This window comes from Furipterus horrens, unplaced genomic scaffold (genome assembly GCF_987537825.1).
Source record: "Furipterus horrens unplaced genomic scaffold, mFurHor1.1.pri manual_scaffold_2, whole genome shotgun sequence".
Taxonomy (NCBI): domain Eukaryota; kingdom Metazoa; phylum Chordata; class Mammalia; order Chiroptera; family Furipteridae; genus Furipterus; species Furipterus horrens.
The window spans coordinates 217173897-217196914 of record NW_028327172.1 but is presented as its reverse complement, the minus strand read 5'-3'; the positions used below and the strand labels follow the sequence as shown (position 1 = coordinate 217196914).

At 56.5% G+C, this 23018-nt stretch overlaps 1 protein-coding gene across 1 annotated transcript in view; it reads left to right on the top strand.

Moving 5' to 3' along the window:
- The window catches only part of FAM193A (family with sequence similarity 193 member A), a 96500-nt gene that overhangs the window by 8520 nt on the left and 64962 nt on the right, over positions 1-23018 (top strand). Inside the window, exon 2 of the mRNA XM_090267158.1 lies at positions 15764-16009. Coding sequence (XP_090123284.1) covers positions 15764-16009 — 246 coding nt within the window. The remainder of the gene's footprint in view (positions 1-15763; positions 16010-23018) is intronic.

Here is a 23018-nt window from a genome sequence, read left to right as displayed (position 1 = left end):
GCTCTGCCCACCAGTCCCCACGGTGGACGCCTCGCCCCCAGCCGTGAGGTGGACCGCCCTCTGTCCGCCCGCCGGCAGGGGCCCACATGGCACAGCAGGTCCTTGAATCGCATCGTCCACTCACCCTGTCGATGGGGCAAAGGGATCCCCGGCCAGGCTCCCGTCCGCGTGGAGCGGACTCGTGCCCCCGGTCTGTGCGCGGTTTCTCTGGGTCCTTGGCTTTCCTCCCACATCTGAACCACGTGCTGTGAGCTGTGGGGACGGGCCGGCCACCGGGACTCTGAACTGGAATCGGCAGGTTGGAAAGTAATGATCTTACTTGTTGTTGTCTTTCTTAAATGTATACAGGTATACAGTTTATTTTGATTTTTAATATTTAATATTAGAAGTGTTTTGGGTCTTTACTTAGAAGTTTGGTGCTTTTGTGACCAGAAATACTCTGCGGGAACTTACCTCGTTCATATCAGCGAGCCTGGGGTGAAACGCCTCTCGTTCTCCTGTGACGCGAAGCCGCCTTTCCCCAGACCCTGTGGGCCGCGGCAGGTGAGGCCCCCTGCGCTGCAGAGGGAGCGCTGGAGGAGGCGCGCCGCAGCCCCGGAACGCTGGGGCCGGGGCGCAGCCGCGCAGAACACACGTTCCTGCCCGGACAGCGTCTGCTAGCGGGGGAGACGGAGGCCCAGAGTCGGGGTGGGACATATCTTTGATTGTCCGAGTCAGGGTTCCCTCCTCCCCTTTCAGCTCCCGGTGTCATTTACCACCTCTCAGCAGTGGTGCGCGGGAGGAGAGCCTGCTGCTCCTGCTAACCGGGCTGCCTCCTCGCCTGGTCTGCACGTTGCTCTGAGCCGGCCTGGGGGTGGCTCGGCTGCCTTGTCCCCAGCTGTCCCCACGCGGTAACCCGCCCCCTGCCCGAGCCCGGGGGCTTCCCTTCTCTGTGGCTACACCTGCCCCGCTCGGACTGCGCCTTGTCCGCGGGGCTCCTGCCGGTGGGCAGGCTCCCACCCTCTGCCCCTAGCTCCCTCCTGCTTTGCTGCTCGGCCGTGGCCCCTGTGCCTGCAACAGCAGTGGGCGTGTGCTGCTGTGCGGTGCGGCCCGTGACCTTGTCTGGGCCTTTGTTGGTGTCCGTCCCCTGCGCAGCGGCTCCCTCTCTACCCGCTAATGCTGTCCTCTCTTAAGAGGGGGCTGCGTGCTGTCCTGTGGCTGCGTGCCCTCCCCATCCTCGGCCAGACTGCTGCCTCCCTCTGGGTCCCCTTGGTGCCTGTCCTTAGCTTGGCCGCAGCATTTAGACTGGATTGCAGTCCCTGATTTATTGGAACATTTTCTTCAAAACCGCGCTCTGTGGTTTTCTCGGCACGCTGGACACGTCAGCGCTCAGTGGGGGCTTCTGCAGTCCCACCCTTCCCTCCTTTTCTGTGAGGTCTGTTGTCTGCTTGGCTTTCTGATTTGGAAGAAAGCATTTGCCCTTCTTTCCAAAGTTAATCCTGTTCTCCAGGAATTTTTTATTTTTTAATGTATGTATGTATTTTTAGAGGAGGGAGGGAGAGCGGGAGAGAAACATCAACGTGTGAGATACAAGTGGATCAGTTGCAACTCGCAGGTCCCCAGCTGGGGGCCAGGCCTGTGCCCTGACTGGGAAATGAACTGGCAACCTTTGTTTTGCAGGCCGGTGCTCAGTCCGCTGACCACACCAGCCAGGGCAGGGGTTCTTAACTATTAGATTTTACTGAGTCTGTTAACCCATGGAAACTCATTGCAAAATTTATGTGTGAGTATGTTATCTTGAGATCTATCTTTAAAAAATATTTTATTTATTTATTTTAAAGAGATGGGAAGGGAGGGAGAGGAGAGAAACATGGATGTGTGAGAGAAACATTGATTGGTTGCCTCTCACACGCCCCCAACTGGGGACCCAGCCCACAGCCCAGGCCTGTGCCCTGACTGGGAATCGAACCGGCGACCCTTTGGTTGGCTGCCCGGCGCTCAGTCCACCGAGCCACACCAGCCAGGGCTCAAGGTCTCTCCTAGACCTGTCTGTCTCTTTCTCTCCCGGGTCTCGGGTTTTTCCTCCTCTGTGGGGCTATTAGCCTTCAGAGCCTGAGTGCCTTGTCTTCCCTTCCTTCTCGGTCCTTCTCGGGACCTCGCTGAACTCACACTGAAGTTACCTTTCTGTCTGACTTTTCATACCCGTTGCTACCAAATGACTTGAAATTCTGCTTAATAATACTCCCCCCCCCCCCCAATTCCTGTCTGACTCCCTTCCCCTGTTTGACAGTCAGCCCCTGCAGGGCCTGACCAGTGAGCCCTCACACTGTGGTGTCCTCCCTGGGACGGGCACTGAGGCCTAGGCTCCCCTCGTCGGTGGCAAGGGGCCTCCTCTGGGGCGCACTGGGCGTAGACGAGACGCTCCCTGACCTGCAGAGAGGACAAGCCGGTCCTCCGAACGTGTAGTCTGGGGTCCGCTGTGCACCGCTGCTGGGTCCCTGTGCCAGAGCCGCGGGGCTCCTGCCGAGGCGGGGCTGTCCCCGTGCAGCGTGGGGAGGCCCTTGGCCGCCGGGGGGCTCGCGGTCGGCTCACCTGCGGTCTGCTGCCTGCCAGGGCTGCAACTGCCAGGCCGGTCAGGCGGTCGCCAGCGGAGCCCCCGGGGAAGGCAGGGCCACTGACGGAGGCGTGCGGCGCGGGGAGGCTTTCTGCGGGAGGCCTCTCCTGGCTGCGTGGCGGCGGTAAGAATGACCTGAGCAGAACTGAGCGTCGCCTCTCAGGGGTTGCTGGAGATGTGGGTTCCATCCCTTTTACTAATGATGAGTTGTGCCCAGAGGGCTCTCTCGCCTTGAGACGGTAGGGAAGGAAAGTATTGAGCCTTTTCAGTCAGCAAAATATGTACAAACTGGGCACCTGGCCATGACACCTGTGAGTTCGGCAGTGGTGTTTAAAGTCCTGTGCCGCTCAGCCTAGTGCTTCGCAGCATTTCATGAAGCTTTAAGGACGAAGTCCTTCTGGGGGTTCTGACTCCCGTTTCTGTAAGGTTTGGTTGCAGAAGTAACTCCAGCTGCTTTGCGCAGACATTTGAGAGGGAGGAGTATGAGCAGAAACGTTGTGGGAGGGAAAGCCTGACTGGCTCCCTGGGCTGGGCACTGCCCCGCAAACCGTAAGGTCGCCGGTTCCATTCCCAGGCAGGGCACGGGCCGGGCTGTGGGCCAGGTCCCCTGATGGGAGCGCACGAGAGGCAACCGCACACTGGTGTCTCTCTCCCTCTTTCTCCCACCCTTCCCCTCTTTCTGAAAATAAATAAATAAAGTTTATTAAAAGAAGCAGATTTGGAAGTGGCTGGTGGAGCGGGCTCTGGAGGCTGGGTCTCCACGGACGGCTTCCGGAGCAGAGCCCAGCCCGTCCGCAGCGCCTGCACGCTCGCCTAACCTAGAGAGCAAGTGGCGGGAGCCACTGGGGACCGCGCCCGGGGCAGGCTCGGGGAGCAGGCGCCAGACAAAGAATTCACAGGAAGCAAGGTGGCAACAAACTGAACGCATTACTCTGTCAGCAGATGCTTTTGGAGGATTTATAGAAATATCGCAGGCGATTGTGAAATAAATTCTTAGAATAAATCATAGTTTGCTCTGGGATGATGGAAACAGGTGTTTTCTAAAGAAAATTTAGCTTTTGCTTTTTATTAGATTCAGGTTGAATACTCTTTTTTTGTGAACCACTGAATATCTCTTAGAGCATGTGTCTTCTGAAACGATTCGTTCAATAAATGGTTTTGTGGAAAAACGAGATCTAAGCAGCGATGCAGCAGCCGCGACAACGATTTCTTGGGGAGCGTACGCGCAGCATGTGCGGAATTGGCTCACGGTGCAGCGCAGTGTTCTCCGCAGCGAAGGGGGCCGGGGTCACCGGGCGGGGGCAGCCAGAGCCCCTTGCAGCGTGACGGGGGCGGCGAGGAAGGTGCTGGGCCGCTCGGGAGGCCTGCTGGTTGTGCTGGGTCAGAACTGAAAGGGTCCTGTTCTGAGCTGACTGTGTTCCTTCTACTTAAAGGCACGTGGTCTACATTCGCTGACCTTCCCTGTAATAAGAGGCTGGTAGTAGAAAACTGCCTAGCCAGCTCAGTGTTTTTGAAAAATAAACAATCTGCCCCCTCACGGGAAAGGTGACATTTCAACAAGGAGTAGAAAGATACTTTTTGAAAAACAATCTTGAGTAGAGACCATTTTGAAAATGGGTGTTTTGAGAGTTTCCTTTAAGTTTGTGCGTGTGTGCGCGTGCTAGGAATAATGTACAGTCATCTTCCTGCGCATTTAAATTTGGAAGTGAAATTTTAGTCAGCTTTAAAGCTTCTTGTTGTAACATTTAGCTTTGAACTTATTTATTGTAGCTACAAAAAGGTGATAGCTTCTGATTACTGGGTAAGAACAAGGAACTCAGGTGAGAAAGATGAAAATTGATTAGTTGGGTTTCAACAAAAATCCTTGGGTAATTCATTAATGGGATTGAAATTGATCAGTGTGATTTAGTAAGTGCAGAAGCAATGTATTTCTTCCACTTAGCTCTGTGTATCTTCATTTTTTCTTAAATTTTTATTTATTTATTTTTAGAAGGAGGGAGAGGGAGAGAGACATCAGTGTGTGGTTGCCTCTCATGTACCCCCAACTGGGGACCTGGCCCACAACCCAGGCTGTGCCCTGACTGGGAATCGAACTGACGCCTCTGGTTCACAGACCGGCCCCAGCCAGGGCTCTGTGTATCTTTAAAGGGGAGAGACCCTTTTCAGCAGAGACTGCTAGTAAAGTCAGCTTTCTAGATAATTGAATTCATTCAAAAATCTGCTTTCAGCAGAAAGCGTTATACCAAGATTTTATTTTATTTTAACTAATTTATTATTTATAGAAAGAGATGAAGGACGAGAGGGACACATCAGTTTGTTGTCCCACTTGTTGATGCATCACTGGTTGATTCTTAACATGTGCCCTGACTGAGGATCGAACCTCCAACCTTGGTGTATCAGGGTGACGCTCTAGCCTACCGAGCTACCCGGCCAGGGCTACACCAAGATATTAAAAAATAGAAAAGTATGTTCAATCACACTGGTCTCCTTAAGTGTTTTTTCATAATACTTTGTGATATAAAAAGATTTTCAATATTGTAAATAAGAACAAGCAAAAAAGCATTCCATTTTTATCTTACTGTATGTTCCCTATTTTGTGTACTTTTAATTGTGTGTAAATTATACTCAGCTGTGTCTGAGCCCGGCATTGGTAGGCCTGCGAGGTGGCCTCAGAGCCGGGCCCTCAGGTCATGCCTGACACAGGCTGCTTCCCAATGCGCTGGCCACGCAGACCTCCCAGCCGGTCGCTGGCCACGCAGACCCCCCCCCCACTTCCCCACCTCTCCCTTCCGAGCCAGGCCCCCTGCCTTTGCCTCACTTCCCTGTCTCCACTCCGCACAGCACAGCTTCCTTCCAGCTCCGCCTCCCGAGAATCCCGCTGTCCTTCGAGGCCTGAGTGCCTCGTCCCCGTCTAGCTTCCTTGGATGGCACGTCCTTCGGGCGTTTTCCTGCACATTCATTGTCTTTTACTAGATGGGACGTTTACTGAGTGCAGACAGGGTTCTAAGGCCTCGCACCTTGTTCAGCTCCAGTCAGTTTTTGTTGCCTGAATCAAATGAAATATAGAATTCAGAGTTTTTACAATTTAACAGTTTATTTGGTTTTTCCTCTGTCCCCCTGAGAACAGAAGCCCAGGGAGGGCAGGGAGTCTCCAACGCCCCAGTGTGTGCTGAGCGCCCATGTGGCCTCGGGCTGGGGGCCGGGCTGGGGGCCCGCTCTGCAGCCACAGCCTCCCCCATGTCCTTTTTTTTCCCTTTTTCGTTTTTACTGTGCTTTATTGTTTACGCTGTTACCGTTGTCCCAATTCCTATTCCCTCTGCTCCCCTCCACCAGTGACCCCCTCCCTCCAGTCCCCCCCAGTCCATGCCCATTGGTTGTGCGTACAGTTCTTCTCAGCCTCTTCCTGTCGGCTCCACTCCCTCCTCCTGTGCTTTTTACTTCCTGCACCATGTCCCCCCCCCCCCCGCTGACCTCCCCCCAATATGTTCCCCTGCCTATAATTCTTTTCCCACTCTCGTTGCCTACTTAGTCTGCCTTTGTTTCGGTTCCCTAGCTTCTGCTATTGGTTGTTGTGATGCAGTTTTCATTTTAATGTTCATAGTTTTGGTCCTCTTTCTCCTAAACAAGTCCCTTTAACATCTCATATAACAGTGGTTTGGATCTGATGAGCTCCTTCAGTTTTACTTTGTCCTGGAAGCACTTCCTCTGCCCTTCTATTCTGAATGACGGCTTCGCTGGACAGAGTCATCGTGGCTGTAGGTTTTTGCTTTTCATGACTTTGAATATTTCTTGCCAGTCCCTTCTTGCCTGCAGAGTTTCTTTTGAGAAATCAGCTGGTAGTCTTATTGGGAACTCTTTGTACGTAATTCTCTTCTTCTCTCTTGCTGCTTTTAAGAGTCTTTCTTTATCCTTAATTTCTGACATTTTGATGATAATGTGTCTTGGTGTGGTCCTCTCTGGGTCTAGTTTTTCTGGAACTCTCTGTGCTTCCTGGACCTGTAAGTCTATTTCCTTCCCCAAGTGAGGGAAGTTCTGCTTCATTAGTTTTTCACATAATTTTTCCGTTTCTAGTTCTTCTTCACCTTCCAGCAGCCCTATGATTCGGATGTTGGCCCGCTTATAGTTGTCCCACAGGTGTCTGAGCCTCTCCTCATTTTCCTCACTTTTTGTTTCCTCTTTCTGCACTGGTTGACTGTTTGTTCCTTCCCTCTGTTCCGATGTGTTGATTTGATCCCTGGTTTTCTTTCCCTCACCACTAGTTTCGTATGTGTTTTTGTTCATTTCAGCAGGACTAGCGTTCATTCCTTCCCCGTCTTGTTTAAGATCTGCTGTCAGGTCTGTAAGCGTTTTTATAACCAAAGCTCCGAACTGAGCCTCAGAAAGATTTCCTGTCTGCTGCTTCGTTAGATTAGATATTTGCTGCCTGGTCAGCTGCGTCACCGGGATCTCTATCATGATCTGTGCCGTCCTGACCGTTTTGTGTTTACCTTTGCTTCCTGGGCGGGGCTGTCACCCCTCCTACGTTTTCCCCTGAACGTGCTCTCACATGGCCCCTGATGGAGACTGGGCCTCACTGAGCCAGTCCCAGCTGGGATGGGACCTGGGCGTTGCCCAGCCTCGCCAGGAGCTCACGGGTGGCCAGGAGACAGACGTGTCCTCTGATGTGTGAAGTGAGGGATTAGCCGAGGTTAAAGGCTTCAGGCGGGCCCTGGCGACTGCCGGTGGCTGACAGCTCCCGGGAGGAGGGGAGCCTGTGCCAGGCCCCGCCTGCTGAGGGGCTGCAGCCGAGGGACAGCCGAGGGCAGTGCAGCGCGGCCTTGGCACCTGCTGCCAGTGCAGCGCTTTGAGAAGCGGAGCCAACACAGGCTGGGGGGCGGGGGGTGGTTGGCAGGGAACACTGGGTGCAGGCGGACGGGTAGGAGGCACCTCGCAGTCCGGGGCGGGGGTGGGGTGGGGTGGGGACAGTGATGTGGTGGTGGCAGCAGAGGGAGGGGCACACATCTGAGCTGCACTGGGAGGGGACATGGTCTGAATGCGAGTTCTTAGGCCTCCTCTGAGACAGGGGACAGTGAGGGTCGCACTTGTGTAGGACCAAGAGCCCTGCAGTTCGCGCCCCAGAGTCAGATACGCCCCATCTCCTTTTCCTCCTCTCTCCTCCCTCCTCCCCCCGTGGTGTGATGCTCAGTCTCTCCCTCCTGAACTCGCGCTCCTCCAGCAGGCGTGTGTAGTTGGGTGTGTGTGGGTCTTTGAGTTTTAAAAAGCCCGTGCGTGTGTTTGTGTGGTCAGTGCTCAGTGGGTGGGCGTGGGCTCCGCTGCCGCCTCCATGCGGCTCCGCGGGGAGCTCGGTCGACACCCCGGTGTGTCACCTGAGTCCGTGCGTCCTGCGGGTGTCCGCGGGGCGCCTGCTGTCAGGCTGTGTCCTGCGCGGGTGGGGGGGCCTCGTCTGCCACTCCACCACTGTCCTGCTGTGCCGAGATGGCAACCGAGAGGAATGAGCAGAAGAGCGGGTGGCCATGACCTGTGCTCCAAAGGAACTGCTGCAGGTGCTTCGTGGGCGGAAAGGCGGAGGCCGGAGTGTGATGGGCCCGTGGTGGGCCTGCTCGGTTTCTGCTCAGGGGTGTGCAGAGTGGGACGGGGGCGTCTCATCGGGGCAGCGACCTTCTCTGCTGGGGGCAGGTGGCACTGTCTGCGCCGATGGTGCCGGGTGCTCCGTCTTCCCGCTGCCACGGGGGGCTGCTGTGCCTCAGTGTCGCTTTGCACGTGGCGAGTTTGAAGTGCCTGAGACCCCTCGATGGTAGTGTGCGTCAGGCAGCCGCCCACAGACGCGGGGGCGCCAGGCCGACCTCTGGGAGCGGCGCGGCGTCGGTGCTGAGGCGAGCAGGGAGCGGGGCCTCGGGGCCCTTGGCCGGGAGGGGCTGTAGCCCCTTTCACAGCGTTCATGTTAACATCTGAACCTCCTCAAATAATCTCGGGGCAGAGGATGTTCAGTAAGTATAACAGGACGTTAAGTCAGAGGCAGCATTAACTCATTAATTAATTCTGGTTACAAAGAGCTATGTGGGTAACAGGCCTTAACTCTAAAACACCTGCCCCCCCCCCCCCCCCCCCCCAGTGTTCGTGCTGCTCCTTGGCCTAGGCCCTGGGGGGAGGCAGCTGGAAAAGGTGTCTCTGCATTAACGTCGCTGTTCTTGGGAGACGTGTTGACATGTTTTTAAAGACATACTTTTTGGAATTCCACTGCCTGTTTTATGTTCTCTTTACCCTAGACGGTCACCACTCCTGGTCCTTGTTTTTTGTTCTTTCTTTCTTTAACCTGTGGTTGCAGAGGCCTGAGGAGCCCGGGTGGTCGGGCCGGCTTCTTGCGTGCTGACGCCGTGACCACCTGGCGCAGTCCTGCACCTCTTCATGCAAGACCTGCACCCTGTCAGAACCCCCAGTGGGGGTGGGAAGGAGACGTCTCCTGGACACAGGACGGGCAGCACCGTCTGTGGGCCTCTGGGCCGCACCCGGGGTCAGCTTTCTAACCCAGGGGCCCCCGGGAGGCCATCCCACCCTTCTGGGAGCCGGCTGCGTCTGCGTGGTGGGGCATGTGACAGGCCGAGTTAATCCCACGGTCACGAGCCTCTCACCTCACTTTTATCATAAAACAAGCTTCTTGGCCAAGTGTTGTGACAACAGTGACTAAGGTGTGCGCCGAGTTTGTAGATGGTGATGTTAGGGGACAGGCACAGTGTGTCCGTCTTGGTCCAGTGAGGAGACAAAACCGTGCCGTAACTGACACAAGGGAGTTTAGTCCATTAAGGGACTCTGGGGCCATGGTAGGACAGCAGTCGTGAACTGGACAGAGGACTGCTCTGCCTGGGCTGGGGGAGGGGACCCCAGGAAGGGGTTCCGGCCCTCGTGGAGCAGATGCGGTTGTAGCTGGTAGGTGGGTGGGTGGGCAGAGGAGGCCGGGCACCCTGTCAGTCTGAGCCCTGGCTGTCCTGACTGGGTTTGGGGAGCTGCAGGAAGCTCACCTGTGGGGCTAAGGGGCGCCGGGGCTGACAGGGTAGCGGCCGGGGCGCAGGAGGAGTCGGGGGAGCCACCGCTGGAGCCGGCTGCTGGAGTGGTGGTCTCCTTCCAGAGGACGCCAAGCACGTGCTGCTCCTGGCTGCATCACTGCTTCCTGAGTTCACAGCTGGAGAGGCACATAATGCCCGACCACAGGGAAGCCGTGCCCGTGGGCGCCCAGCAGCAGATAAGTCCAGAGCCCTGAGCGGTGGGGAAGGAGGCTGGGAGACATGCGCAGTGCAGGTCACCCTGTCCCCTGGTTGCTGGGAGTGGCTTCAGCAGCAGAGGTCACTGTTGAGTGCTCACTTCAGACACAGGTATCCTTGCGCTTCATGCCATCCTCAGATCCATTTTCAGGCCTCTCTGCCACCAGTTACCCCCGAGTGTTCTTTCCGACTCCCGACCACGCGACTACTGTCAGTGATTGGTAGCTCAGCTCTGCGGCCGTTTGTCCTTCCCGACAGAGCGTACCGTCAAGGGTACTTCTCAGGTTTCTGCTCCTGCTTGGATGGCACTCCCCACAGGGCCTCAGGAGCATCTCTGCGTGCAGCTGGCTCAGGGGTTCCCCAGGAGGCCGCGGGTCGCTTCTGAAGGAGAGGCAGCGCTGCAGCCTGACTGCGCGGCACGCGTGGCACGGGGTACCCTGTGGGCAGCTCGAGTGTCTCCTGTGTAGTAGGCAGGAGCAGGAAGAGGATGTCCCTGATTGCTCAGACCGGCAGAGGATGGGAGTAGAGGGAATCAGGTTCGAAAGGGACCGTGATCCATGAACTCTGTCAAGAGATGAGGGGTGTTTTCCAGTTGGAGAGAGAGGAGGGAGCCTCCCCTGACCCTCCCAGGCGAGTTTGCGGGTATGTGAGCACTGGTCCTGGGTCGGGGCGCCTGGGCTTGCATACTGGCTCTGTGATGATGGGGGAGCTCTCGCAACTTAAAAATGTGGTGATAGTGCCGCCTCTGCAGCCACAGGAGGGCTGTGGGAGATCCATGTCCAGCACTTGGCTCTTGGCCCAAGCCACCTCCTCTCCTCGGAGCTTCTGGAGTAACACACATGTACTCGTATGTTCATACTCCTTGATTCTGCTGAAGAGTCCGCTCCCAGACCATTTCCCTAAGAGCCAGAGCAATGCGTTTGGTCTTCAGATCCGTCTTCAGCACCTGTAGGTTCTCACTAGGCAGTGACTGCATGAAGAAGTGGGGGTGTGGGGGAGTCGGCCCTTTTCTCTGTGTGAGGTTCATTTCTCACCGCATGTTTCTGGGAACATGTTTTGTCTGCATTTACCTTTCTTTGCATTCAGTGCGCTTGCCACCAGGAGAGAAAGCACGTCTAACCAGATGGCCACTTGGCCACTGGGTCTTCCCCTTTGATTGCCTGGGCGTGGATGGGAGGAGGCGTACTTTCCTGTGGCGCCTCTAGGAGGGCCAGCTCCTCCAGGGGAACTCCTAGGACTTCAGCTCATGGCGATCTAGTCTCTTCTCACTTAACTTTGCTTAACAACTCTAAAACATAGATTCAGTGTCGTGAAAAGGAAAATGTGTCTTAACCCCAAGAACAGAGTGAGCAATTTAAAATACATATCTTGAGATCCTGAGGCCACAGTGCAGAGGTGATACGTTTTTTAAAGGTCACTCTCACTGCGTGTAGTCAGATGACCTTTCAGTTCCCTAGGGCAGCCGTCTGCAGTGGGCTGCTCTCCGTTAGTTGGGACGTGGGCTAACCTCGTGCCAGCTGGGCCCCGAGCACCTTCAGGTGTACCACGTGTTCCCCGTGGCAGGCCGTGGCAGGCCTGTGGCGCAGGTGCTTTTAGGTGAGGCAGCTGCAGCACGGAGAGGACGGGCAGCCCCGGCTGCTGCTGGGAGTGAGCCTGGCCGTGCAGAAAGCCGCTGTTCACAGGAGATGTTGAACGTTTACCAAACTAGATCATGTTTGGGCCCTAAAAAAGGTTCGTGTATTTGGAAGAATTAAAATTGTACACAGTACCTTTTTGACGACGATGGAATTTATGAGAAATCAGTAACAGAAAGATACTTAGAAAACAACAAATATTAGGAAACTAAACTGTAGTTTAAACATCCCATGAGTCAAAAAATAAATCAAGGGAAATAAGAAAAAACGTTGAACTGTATGAGAATGAAAACACAACATATCAAAATCTGTAAAATGCAGCCAAAGCAGTACTTACGGGGAAATTTATAGCACCAACCACCCACCTCTTTATGCAAGAGAAAGGGGTCGGTGACCTCTGCCTCCACCTTAAAAAAGTGGAAGATCGAAAGAGCCAGTTACACCCAAAGAAAGAAAATAACAAAAGCAAACATTAATGAAAAACTATTTTAAATATGGAAAATCCATGGAACCAAAAGCTAATGCTTTTAAGATTAATAAAATTGATGAGCCTGAGCCAAGCCAAAGAGTTAGTTGTATTGACCACTAGAAAGCCACCGTGAGACTTGCCACACGGTCATTACCATGGCTACAGTTAGAACAACCCGCCATGCCCATGAGGATGGGGCTCACGTGAACTCTCCAACAGTGCTCTTGGGAGGAAGTTTGGAAGTTTCTTAAAAGTTAGACACACCCCCACCCCATGACCCAAACATTCTGTTCCTTGGCCTTTGTGCAAGAGAAGCAAGAGCTGTGCGTGTGGGTTCTTAGCAGCTGTGCTCTGTGGGAGCCCCGGACCGGAAACAACCAGAGCGTCTTCACGCGGGGGGGATGCGTAAGCCAGGCGTGGCTCCCCAGCCCTGCGGCGGTCCTCAGCGAGCAAAAGGAGCACGTGCCTGCGGCCTTCGCACGCGGGCGTCACCACCAAATAACGGTGCCCCCAAAGGAAGCCAGACGGAAGCCGGTGTTGTGGAAGCCCATTTATGGATAGGCAGCGTTCCAGAAGGGGCAAACGAGTCTTTAGAGACAGAGCTCTGTCCAGTGGCTGCCCGGGGCTGGGGCTGGGTTGGAGGAGAGGGGAGTGAGGAGCAACAGGGTACAGAGGGGCCCAAAGCAGATTGGGGGAAGGGCATGTCCATGGCCTCGATGACGGTGATGGCCTCGCGGGGGCACAGCACAAGGGCCTCAGCTCCTGGGGCCTCAGCTCTGCCTCAGCGCAGCTGTGAAGTGTCTTTATGGGGCTCAGTGGGATTTACACGTGTGCTTCGCGTTTAATCATGGGAGAGCAGCCCTGGGAGGGGCGGCGGCTGGTGCTGAATTTGAACCATAGCCAGGCGTTGTGTGCGCCTGTGCGCCCTGTGGCGAGTGTCCCCTCCTTGGAGAACTGGCTTGTACCTGAGCTTGTCGCTCGAGCGTCAGGAAGTTCTGACGCCCGTGGACGATCACATCTAGCTCCATGGCTTTCCGGGCCTCGCACGCCAGTGACCCCAGATGATGTATGCACTTGCTTCCAATTCCCTGAGCGTCTCATTCGGGAATAGCCCTCACGTCACACGGGCAGCGGCCGGAGCCCACCCTGGGTCCCCGCCTTGCCCCAGCCTGTCCCCTGTGTCTGGCATCTGTGTTGTTGGCACGCCCAGTGCCCGGGCGGCTGGCCCGTCCTCGTCATATCCTCGGGCCCATTGGCAGGTCCTGTGGCTCTGCCTTGGACACCCCGAGTCTGACCACGCTGCTCCTCCTGCATCCCCAGAGGTCACTTTTCGCACAGCAGGTTTCTTTCTAAGATGAGACTTGAGCCCCGCCACCTGCTCCCTCGCCCTGCCCGCAGCTGCTGGGCTCCCAGCGCCCCTCCCAGGTCCGCCCATGGCTGCTCTTGGTCTCCCCTCCGCTTGGCTCTCGGTCGCACTATGTCCTGTGGTCCCACTCCCCACCCCAGGCAGCTCCGTTTTCTTCCTGGAGGGCACTTACTGCCCCAGGACGTGAGCCCGTCGTGTCTGTGTTACCAGTCTGCTGTCCCTCTGGAACCAGCAGGACCTCCCTGCGACCCATCACCGCGTCCTGCTGTCTGGCCTCGCCGCGGGCCCGGCCTGCAGTGGGTTTCAGATACCTTCCCGCCTCGGAGCTTTCCACAAGCCCAGTCCGCTGCTCCTCCTCTGCCTCCTGACTCTGCTTCCCCCGCGGCCTGTCAGCTCCGCCGTCGCAGTGTCCTCGCAGCCCCTCGCTGCTGAGGCACAGAGCGCGTCTCCCGTGCTCTTGCTGCGCACGCAGCCTGCTGTCAGCCTGTTAGAGGAGGAGGCCGGGTCGCTCCTGGCTCACGGCACCGCCCCCCTCTGGCCTCCTGCACCCCGGGCCGTTGTGCATGCTCTCTGGGTGCCCCTCCCGCAGCCGTGTGTGGCCTCCAGGTGTCCAGCTGTCCCCCGGAGGAGGCCTCACTGCCACCCTGAAGGGCACCAGCCAGCCCCCGGCAATCTCTCCTGTGTTTGCAGCCTCCTCAGTGACCACTGTCTGGTGTTCAGTGCTTTTTACTTCCCTAACTTATTTATGGTCACAGTCTTTGACAAGGATATTACTGTCCCCGGACGGGGCTCTGCCTGGGCCAGGGAATGCTGATGGATGGACTGATGGACGGGCAGACAGACGCGTGGTTGCTAGACTGGGTGCTCTGGAGTCAGTTCTGGCTCTCGTGATTTCTGGCTGGGAGGCCTCTAACCTCGGAGCCCAGCCTCTCCTTCGCTGGGTGAGGAGGTGGCCCAGGACGAGGTGAAGGCGGTGCTGCTCGGTGGGTGCTAGGGGCTGTGTCCCTGGATGAGGGACAGGCGGTGGCGTTACCGAGGGTATGGTCAGCGTGCTCTTGGCCGCGGCCGTTATTTTCGACTTCTCAGACCTGTTGGGACAGAGAACACGGCGACTGCCATGGTGTTCTGAGGTGTGAGCAGTGGCCTGGGGCCTTGTAGAGCACCCCTCACGTCTCAGAGTTCAAGTGGCTGCCGAGCTGGGTTTGCTTGAACCCTTGGGACCCTGGGATATGGCCCGTGTCACAGTTTTCATCACTGGCTCATAGACGCAGGTTAAGGATCTGCGTGCCAGTCCCCCTTTGGTCCCAGTGCTGCTGTCACTTGTTCACTGATTCAGCCCCTGTGGGTCCCTGATCCCCGAAGGCCATGCTGGGCTTTGAGGGGAGCCGGCCGTGCGCCTGTGCCCGTGCTCTCGGCGCAGGAGGGTCGGGTGGAGCCCAGGGGGAGCTGGCAGGCCCGAATGGCTGGTGGGGGGGCATTGGAGGGGCCTCTGGGGGTGCTGGAGACGTGAAACCCCTGACGTCCAGCCAGAGGAGCCCTGGGACACACCGCACCTGATGCGCGCCGTGGTAGGGGCGCTCCACACGCCAGAGGTCTGTGTCCCGGGCTCCTGTCGCCTCAGTCCTGCCTGTGCTGGGGCCCAGGCCCTTGGCAGAGCTTCCCTGCGCACCCGTGTCCTAGCGCGTCTCTCCCGAGCCGCTCTTCAGGGTGTACGGGGTGGCTCCTCTCACGTGCAGACAGCTCGCCCTGGGCTCACGCCCATGTGGGTGCAAATCTTGGCCTCTGCTTGTTGCGCTTGTGACGTTAGGTGTGTTTTTAACCTGAGAGCCTGAGTGTTTTAAAGGCCGACTCCCCTCTCCTGCTGGGCGGCTGATCTCCTTTGGAGAGGCTCTAGGGCAGCCACCTTGCCTCTTCCTCCTGCCTCGGAAGCGCCCACCCTCCCCCGTAGTCAAGACCTTTCTGAAAAAGTGGACATTGCCATTGGGTAGCTGGACAGGAATTCAGCATAACTGCTGTCAAGCCGGAAAGGAGGCTGGGACGGGGGTGAGTGACCACCAGCAGGCCCCTGCCGGTGAGCGTGGACAGCCCACCTTGGCGGCGGCTGGAGTTGAGCACCTGTGCAGACACTCCTGGACTGGTGGCTTCACATGTGGGTGGCGGTAGGGCGTCCTGGCTCCTCCTCGGTCTGAGGGTTGTGACTGACTCCCCCCCTGCGGGAGTTAATGCAGAGTGTGGGGGAAGGGCTCGTGGGCAGTCCCTGACCCCAGCTGAGGGGCCCTCACCCCTTGTGTTGGAAGCCTGGTGAGTTTCTAGACACCAGGGACAGTTTCACTCAACAGTTATCCTGTGTGCTTCTGTAAACACACATGCACATCGTGTGATTTTTTTTAATGATCTTGCTTCTGTGGATCATGTTTTAAACATAGAAATTTTTTAAAATTCCAGACTCCTTTTAACTTCGGCGTGAATCATCGAGCTCCGCCCTACGCCGCTGGGGATTACTGTCTTCTGTGCAGAAGCGAGCGGAAGGACTCGTCCCTCCTCGAGAGCGGGATGAAAACCGCCAGCACGTTGGCCCTCTCCATGGCTCCCAAGGGCAGCAGCGTGCTGCACCTGCCGCTCTGGGTGTGCCCGGACTGCCGGCGCACCGTGGAGAAGGAGGAGAGGTGCAGCGGCCCGGACCCGCCTGGGGTGAGTGCCCTGCGGGCGCATGCGCCCCTGGCTTCCCGAGCCCACGGGTGGGGGGCGTCTGCTTTCCAGGAGGAACTCCCTCCCGTGCTGCCCTCTGGTCCCCGCTCCAGTCTCCTGCCACTGGGCCTTCAGGTCTTCCCTGTCCCGCCTGTGGGAGGGAGCGGGGCTTTGCCCTCCGTACACAGCATGGGCAGTCTGGTCTCGGGCTTCTTCGGTGAAGCAGTTGCTGAAAAGCTGCACTGGCTTGGTTTTAGACACTTCTGTGTGCTGCCGACTCACCTGAAGCGCTCATACAGTTCTCAGGTCCAGGTTTTGCCTGTCCCCCAAGATTTCATGCTGCAGCGGGACGGGGCCTTCCTTGAGGCCCAGGCTTGTGCGGAAGGCCACCCCGTGGTCCGATGCTGGGCCAGACTGCGGCTCAGGGGCCCAGGCTGTGCACGGGCTTTCGGATTTGCCCTTCGTTCTGGAAGGTGCTGGCTTCCGTGGCCGTTAGAGGCCTCACATCCAGGCTCCGCTGCTCTCCTGGCCGCAGCGGGCAAGCGCAGCCCTCGGACGCCTGCGTTCTGACCTGGGGCTGCTCTCCACGTCGGTGCTGGGACAGCGTGGCGAGTGTTTGCCTCCTCGGTCTCATCTGTGTCCTCGCTGCCTGCCCCCGAGCCAGCGACTTCTGTTTGGGGGTCTCCTTGAGGGCAGCACCCCAACTCAGTCCTAGTGCTTTGTAGCTAAACCTCAAAATTGGAGTGCACTCTCACCCCCTCCCCCGTGCGCCTGTGCTGCCCCGCCCCCCTCAGCCCCCTCCGCAGCCCCTGCTCACTCAGGCAGTGCTGAGCCCTGCGTGCGTGAGCTGCCCCAGGTACTGGAGTCAGTGAGTGCGTGAGGGAGTGGATGGAGAGGGGGACCGGCGGGGGAGCCCCTCGCTGGGATGGGGAGGTGGGCAGGTGCGCATCAGCTTCCCCGTCACCTCACGTCTGCTTCCTCTCCGTGTGCACTTACTGTTTGGTCTTCCCCCAGGTTTTTTTTGTTTTTTTTTTTAAATCCTCACCTGAGGATATGTTTTTATTGATTTTAGAGACAGCGAAGAAGGGGCGGGGGGAGCAGGGAGAGAACCGTCCGTGTGACAGGGAAACACTTACCGTTGCCTCCTCCTGTATGCACTCTGTCTGGGGTTGAACCCACAGCCTCAGGGGGTGCCCTGACTGGGAAACAGAGTTACAGCTTCTGGTGTTTGGGATGGTACCCAGCTGAGCACCTGGCCGGGCTTTCCCCCGGATTTGATAGAAGGCTGTGTAGTGTCACAGACACTGGCTTGTTCCCCGGCCACTGGCTGTTGGTGGCAGTGTTCAGTCTCCCCCCAGGTAACCCTTCCTCTCTCTGCTTCAGCTTAGCTCCTCCTTCCTGCCGTGCCCAGTACTGCTCCTGGGTCAGCCTGCCCGCACCTCTGGAGGGGTTGCTGCTGCTCACCCGGGGAGGGAGGCAGGTGGGAGCACCCACAGTCGCGCACGGTGGGGCCTGCCCTGCGGAGGCCTCGCTTCCTGGCTCCCACGTTGTCTGGGTAACGCACCCTCCAGCGAGGCTCTCTCTCGGGTCAGCAGGCGGGACCTCGGGGATCACAGGAGCGTCACCTGGGCCTGTGCGTGTAGACTTAATCCTTCTGTTACTTTTGTAAAGGTCTCTCTGTTAAAATTGCTGGCCTTTTTAAAAAACAGGTGATTTACATGTAAAATTCATCCTTTCTAAGTGCATCTGGTTCAGTGAGTTGGGACAGATGCGCGCAGCTGTGGGACCAGCCCCAGCCCGCCAGCTCCCTTCCGCGGGCAGCACCCTCTCCCTTCACCGCTGACCGGCCTCCGTCGCATGGCCTGCCCTCGGCAGCGTGTCCCAGAGCCCTGCCGCGGGCCCAGGGCTGCGTCGCAGAACTGAGGGCAGAGCCTCGCGCGGCCTGCTCCTCACTCCCAGTTGACGACGTGGGTTGCTTCCGGTCTGGGCTAGCGCTCTGGCTGCGCCACTGCACCCAGGAGGGCGCGGACCTCCCCTTCTACCGCCCGCTCAGCGCAGCCCCTGACCTCCCCACTTCAGGGCGGAGCTGGCGCTTACCCCAGGCCCTTGCTCCCTCGCCCCCTCCCCCATGGCAGAGGGAGGCCCTTCTGGCTGGGGCTTCCAAGTGCCCATCCCCTCCCTCCCCCGGCAAGGCTTGGTCGCTGGTTACTCCTTCCCTCTCGTGCGCCCTGGATCTGCTGCGGCCCTGGCTTGTGCCGGGACAGTGCAGGTGCCCAAAGGCCGTCCGCGCTCACACCACTCGCCTGGGCCCTGCCTGCCCGCCCCCACCCACCCCTGCCTGCTCTCTAACGCCTTGCACGGCTCTGGGCAACATGTCAGCTTCTGCCTTAATTTTTTAATTTTCCATTTCTCTTCGTGTTAGTTTTGGTAAATTGTACTCTTAGAAATTGTCAGTTACTGGTATGCAGTTGTGTGTGGATGGTCTCTCTTCAGTTCTTACCATATCTGTGGATGCAACTCTTTGGATTCTTCATGTTTCTGCCCCCTCCTTTTTTTAACCAGTCTGGCAAGAGGGCTATCAATATTTTTTAAAGATCTTAGTTGTTTATTTTTAGAGAGAGGGGGAGGGAGAGAGAGGAGGAGGGAGAAGGAGAGGAAGAGAAACATCAGTCAGTTGCTTCTCGCTCGCCCCCAACTGGGGCCCTGCCTGGGAACCAGACCGACCAGAGTCCTTCCAGTCTGCAGGATGACCTCCCGCCTGCTGAGCCACACCAGCCAGGGCTCGAAGAAGAGCTTTTTAAGTTTTAAAATGCTGCTCCTTCCACTTTGCCTGTTGCATGAGTTGCTGCTGGTGTGTGTGTGTGGTGAACGCGTGCCGTGGGACGCGGGTGAACGTCAGAAGTCACATGCGAGAGCATGTCACTGTCTGTCCCTCACCGTCTCCTCCCCCTCCTCCCAGAGGCACTGGACTCTCGTCTGCTGCTCTGGGGTGCTCAGTTCTGTTCTGGGGGGAGGTGGTCAGCGCAGACAGCCGTCAGCCAGGGCGACGTGGGAGAGGGGCGCGCCTGCGCAGCGGGCTGCTTGTCTGGGGGGCTGCTCTCTGGGGTCCGGGAGCCTGCGCTTGGCTGCCATCTGCTCCGGGACACCTGTGGGAACCTGAGCCCTGCTCGGGCTGCCTCCTTGGGAGAAGGAGGGAGACAACCGGCCTGCGCATGGGCCCACGGCCTGCACGCAGCCACCGAGCCTGCGTCTCTGTCGTCCTGCTGTGCGCGGCCTCAGATGCAAGCGCCGCGCTCTCCCGCGGTTCCTCGCGGCCTTCCTGCGTCGCGCTCGGCCCTGCCTGGCGGCCTCACTCCTCTCTCCTCTCTCCTCTGCGCTGGAAACCTACCTGCTGCTCTGGGTTTTCTAATGTTAGTTGTATTGGCCCAATTTTAAATATTATTCTATTTTCATTATGTTTCTTTTTAACCATGAATTGTCTAGAAGTATTTGTAAATACCCAGACATATATCTCTTGGATTACCTTTAATTGTACTGACTTATTTATTTTTATTATTATTTTTTTACTGTGCTTTATTGTTTACGCTGTTACCGTTGTCCCAATTCCTATTCCCTCTGCTCCCCTCCACCAGTGACCCCCTCCCTCCAGTCCCCCCCTAGTCCATGCCCATTGGTTGTGCGTACAGTTCTTCTCAGCCTCTTCCTGTCGGCTCCACTCCCTCCTCCTGTGCTTCTTACTTCCTGCACCATCTCCCCCCCCCCCCCCGCTGACCTCCCCCCAATATGTTCCCCTGCCTATAATTCTTTTCCCACTCTCGTTGCTTACTTAGTCTGCCTTTGTTTCGGTTCCCTAGTTTCTGTTGTTGGTTGTTGTGATACAGTTTTCATTTTAATGTTCAGAGTTTTGATCCTCTTTCTCCTAAACAAGTCCCTTTAACATTTCATAGAACAGTGGTTTGGATCTGATGAACTCCTTCAGTTTTACTTTGTCCTGGAAGCACTTTCTCTGCCCTTCTATACAGAATGACGGCTTCGCTGGACAGAGTCATCGTGGTTGTACGTTTTTGCTTTTCATGACTTTGAATATTTCTTGCCAGTCTCTTCTTGCCTGCAGAGTTTCTTTTGAGAAATCAGCTGGTAGTCTTATTGGGACCCCTTTGTGCGTAATTCTCTTCTTCTCTCTTGCTGCTTTTAAGATTCTCTCTTTATCCTTAATTTCTGACATTTTTATTATAATGTGTTTTGGTGTGGTTCTCTCTAGGTCCAGTTTTTCTGGAACTCTCTGTGCTTCCTGGGCCTGTAAGTCTATTTCCTTCCCCAAGTGAGGGAGGTTCTGCTTCATTATTTTTTCACATAATTTTTCAATTTCTAGTTGTTGTTCTTCACCCTCTGGCAGCCCTAAGATTTGGATGTTGGCCCGCTTCTAGCTGTCCCAGAGGTTTCTGAGCCTCTCCTCATTTTCCTCACTTTTCATTTCCTCTTTCTGCACTGGTTGACTGTTTGTTCCTTCCCTGTGTTCCGATGTGTTGATTTGATCCCTGCTTTTCTCGCCGTCACCACTAGTGTTGTATGTGTTTTTGTTCCTTTCAGCAGGACTAGCGTTCATTCCTTCCCCGTCTTGTGTAAGATCTGCTGTCAGGTCTGTAAGCGTTTTTATAACCAAAGCTCCGAACTGAGCCTCAGAAAGATTTCCTGTCTGCTGCTTCATTAGATTAGATCTTTGCTGCCTGGTCAGCTGCGTCACCGGGATCTCTATCATGATCTGTGCCGTCCTGACCGTTTTGTGTTTACCTTTGCTTCCTGGACAGGGCTGTCACACCTCCTGCGCTACAGGGGGCAGAGCCCTGTGCACTTATCACAACTGGGTGACCCGTCTCACCACACTGTGGTGTTTTCTGTGGGGGCAGGGGTCCAAGATGGATTCCTGCCGTTCACTCTCCGCTGAGAGACCGGGAGTCTCCTCCTCTGTCCCCACCCCCTCCATTCCCACTGTCCTATGCAATGGAGGCCTGCCTTCCCTGGCGTTGGAATCACAAGCTCACAGGTCTGGTCTGCAGCCGGGGGTGCTCCCCAGGTGCTTCTCGCCTCCCCCTAAATACGGGTGTGCTCACTGCTGTCCTGCTCCCGTCACCGCTGCTGCTGCAGACAGCACAGCCTGACCTCTCCGCCTCAGCTGTGCCCCTCCTACCTGTCCGGATGAGCACTGCTTCTTTATAACTTCATACGTTGGACTTCCATTTATTTTCTAGAACTTCTGGTTATTTCTGGTTTTGCGGTAGTTGTAGTCCTTCTTAGTTGTGGAGGGAGATGTAGTGTGTCAGTCTAGGCCGGAAGTCTCCTGTGTGTGTTTGCCTCTGCGTCCCAGGCAGAGCTGTCACCCTTATTACGTTGTAAGGGGCGGGACCTTAGGGATTCATCAGTACAGGGCGACCCATTTCACCACGTTGTGGCGCTGTATGTGGGGGAGGGGTCTGAGAGGGAACAATGCCGCCTGACCAGCACTCGCCCCTTTTCCAGGCACCTCTCCCACTTCCGTATGGGACTGGCACCCCTCTAGCTGCTTCCCTGGTGTTGTTCCCAGAGTGGGTGGGTCTGTGGATGTTCTAGGACCGTGGGGTCCTTTAAACAAGCGGACTCTGCTGAGAGACCGGCAGTTTCTCTCTCTGCCCCAACCCCCACTGGTCTGCACAGTCAGAGGCAATGAGGCTTGATTTTCCCCGGAGCTGAGACTGTGAGCTGTGAGGTCTGGTGAGGAGCTGGGAGTGCTCCCCAGGTGTCCCTCCCGACTTTTTAAAACGTGTGACTGCGCTTTCCCCCGGCCTGCTGCTGCCACCACTGCTGCCACCACCACACTGTGTCCTCTCCACCTGGGCTCCGCCCCTCCTACCTGTCTGGGTGAGTGTTTCTTCTTTATATCTTTGTTCGCTGGACTTCCATGCAGCTTGATTTTCTGGAACTTCTGGTTGTCTCTAGTTCTGAGGTAGTTGTGTTCCTTAGTTGTGGAGGGAGATGCAGTGTGTCTGTCTAGGCCTCTGTCTTGGCCGGAAGTCTAATTGTACTGACTTTTAATTTAATGCTATTATAGTTGGAGATTGTGGTTTGTGGTCTTTTATACCAATACATGGTTAAGTTTCTCTGAATGTTCTGTGTGAGCTTGAAGATGTCTTCTCGGGGTTTCGATGGAGAGCTCAGTCCTCCCTTGTTAATCATGTTCGGAAATCCTTCTGTGTAAATCTGTCAGCTTCTGAGTAGTATCAGTTAGGACCTCCACTGCGCATGTATATCTGTCCTTTTTTTTTATACGCGTTTCTGTCTTTGCGTCCGTGACCTCAGCTGGGTGAGTATGGGTTGGAACGCGTGAGTCTTGGTGCGTTGCTCCTTCACTCGCGCTGAAACGGTCCAGGCGGCGCCTTTGTGTAAAGGGCTGTTGCTGTTTGTGGGGCTGTGCCAGCTCCCTCCCCCTCCTTCGCACCCCGGGGTCTTCGGTCCCTGGGTGTGGCCTGTGTCAGGGGGATCCCCTGCAGTCAGCAAAGAGGCCAGCTTGACTTGGTCTCATTTTGTAGTCCCCTTGTTAGCAGAGAAGTTGACCCGTGTCACCGTGATTGCAGATCTGTGTGGAGTGAGTTCTGTGCCACACGCGTTCAAGCCCAGCACTGCCCGCAGCCACACCCCTGCGTGCCCTGACTGCCCCCCCAGAGCTCCCGCACCTGCCCTCCGCGCTGCAGCGCCTGCACACCCCCCACACAGTCCGTGCTTCTCTGCTCTTGAACTTGACACAAACTCAGTGCAGCTGCGTTGATCTGTGTCCCGTTTATTCTGTCTGACGTTGTGCTTGAGATCACAAGCGTCGCTGCTTCAGCACCATGGCTGTGTGGCTCCCGCGGGACGGTGCCGCGTGGGAGCGGTTTCCGGCTCGGCTGCGGGAGGGACGCATGCGGAGCACACACTCCCACGTCTTCACGTGTTCACATGGGAAAGGAGCTGCTGTGTCACGGGAAATTGCTATCATTAA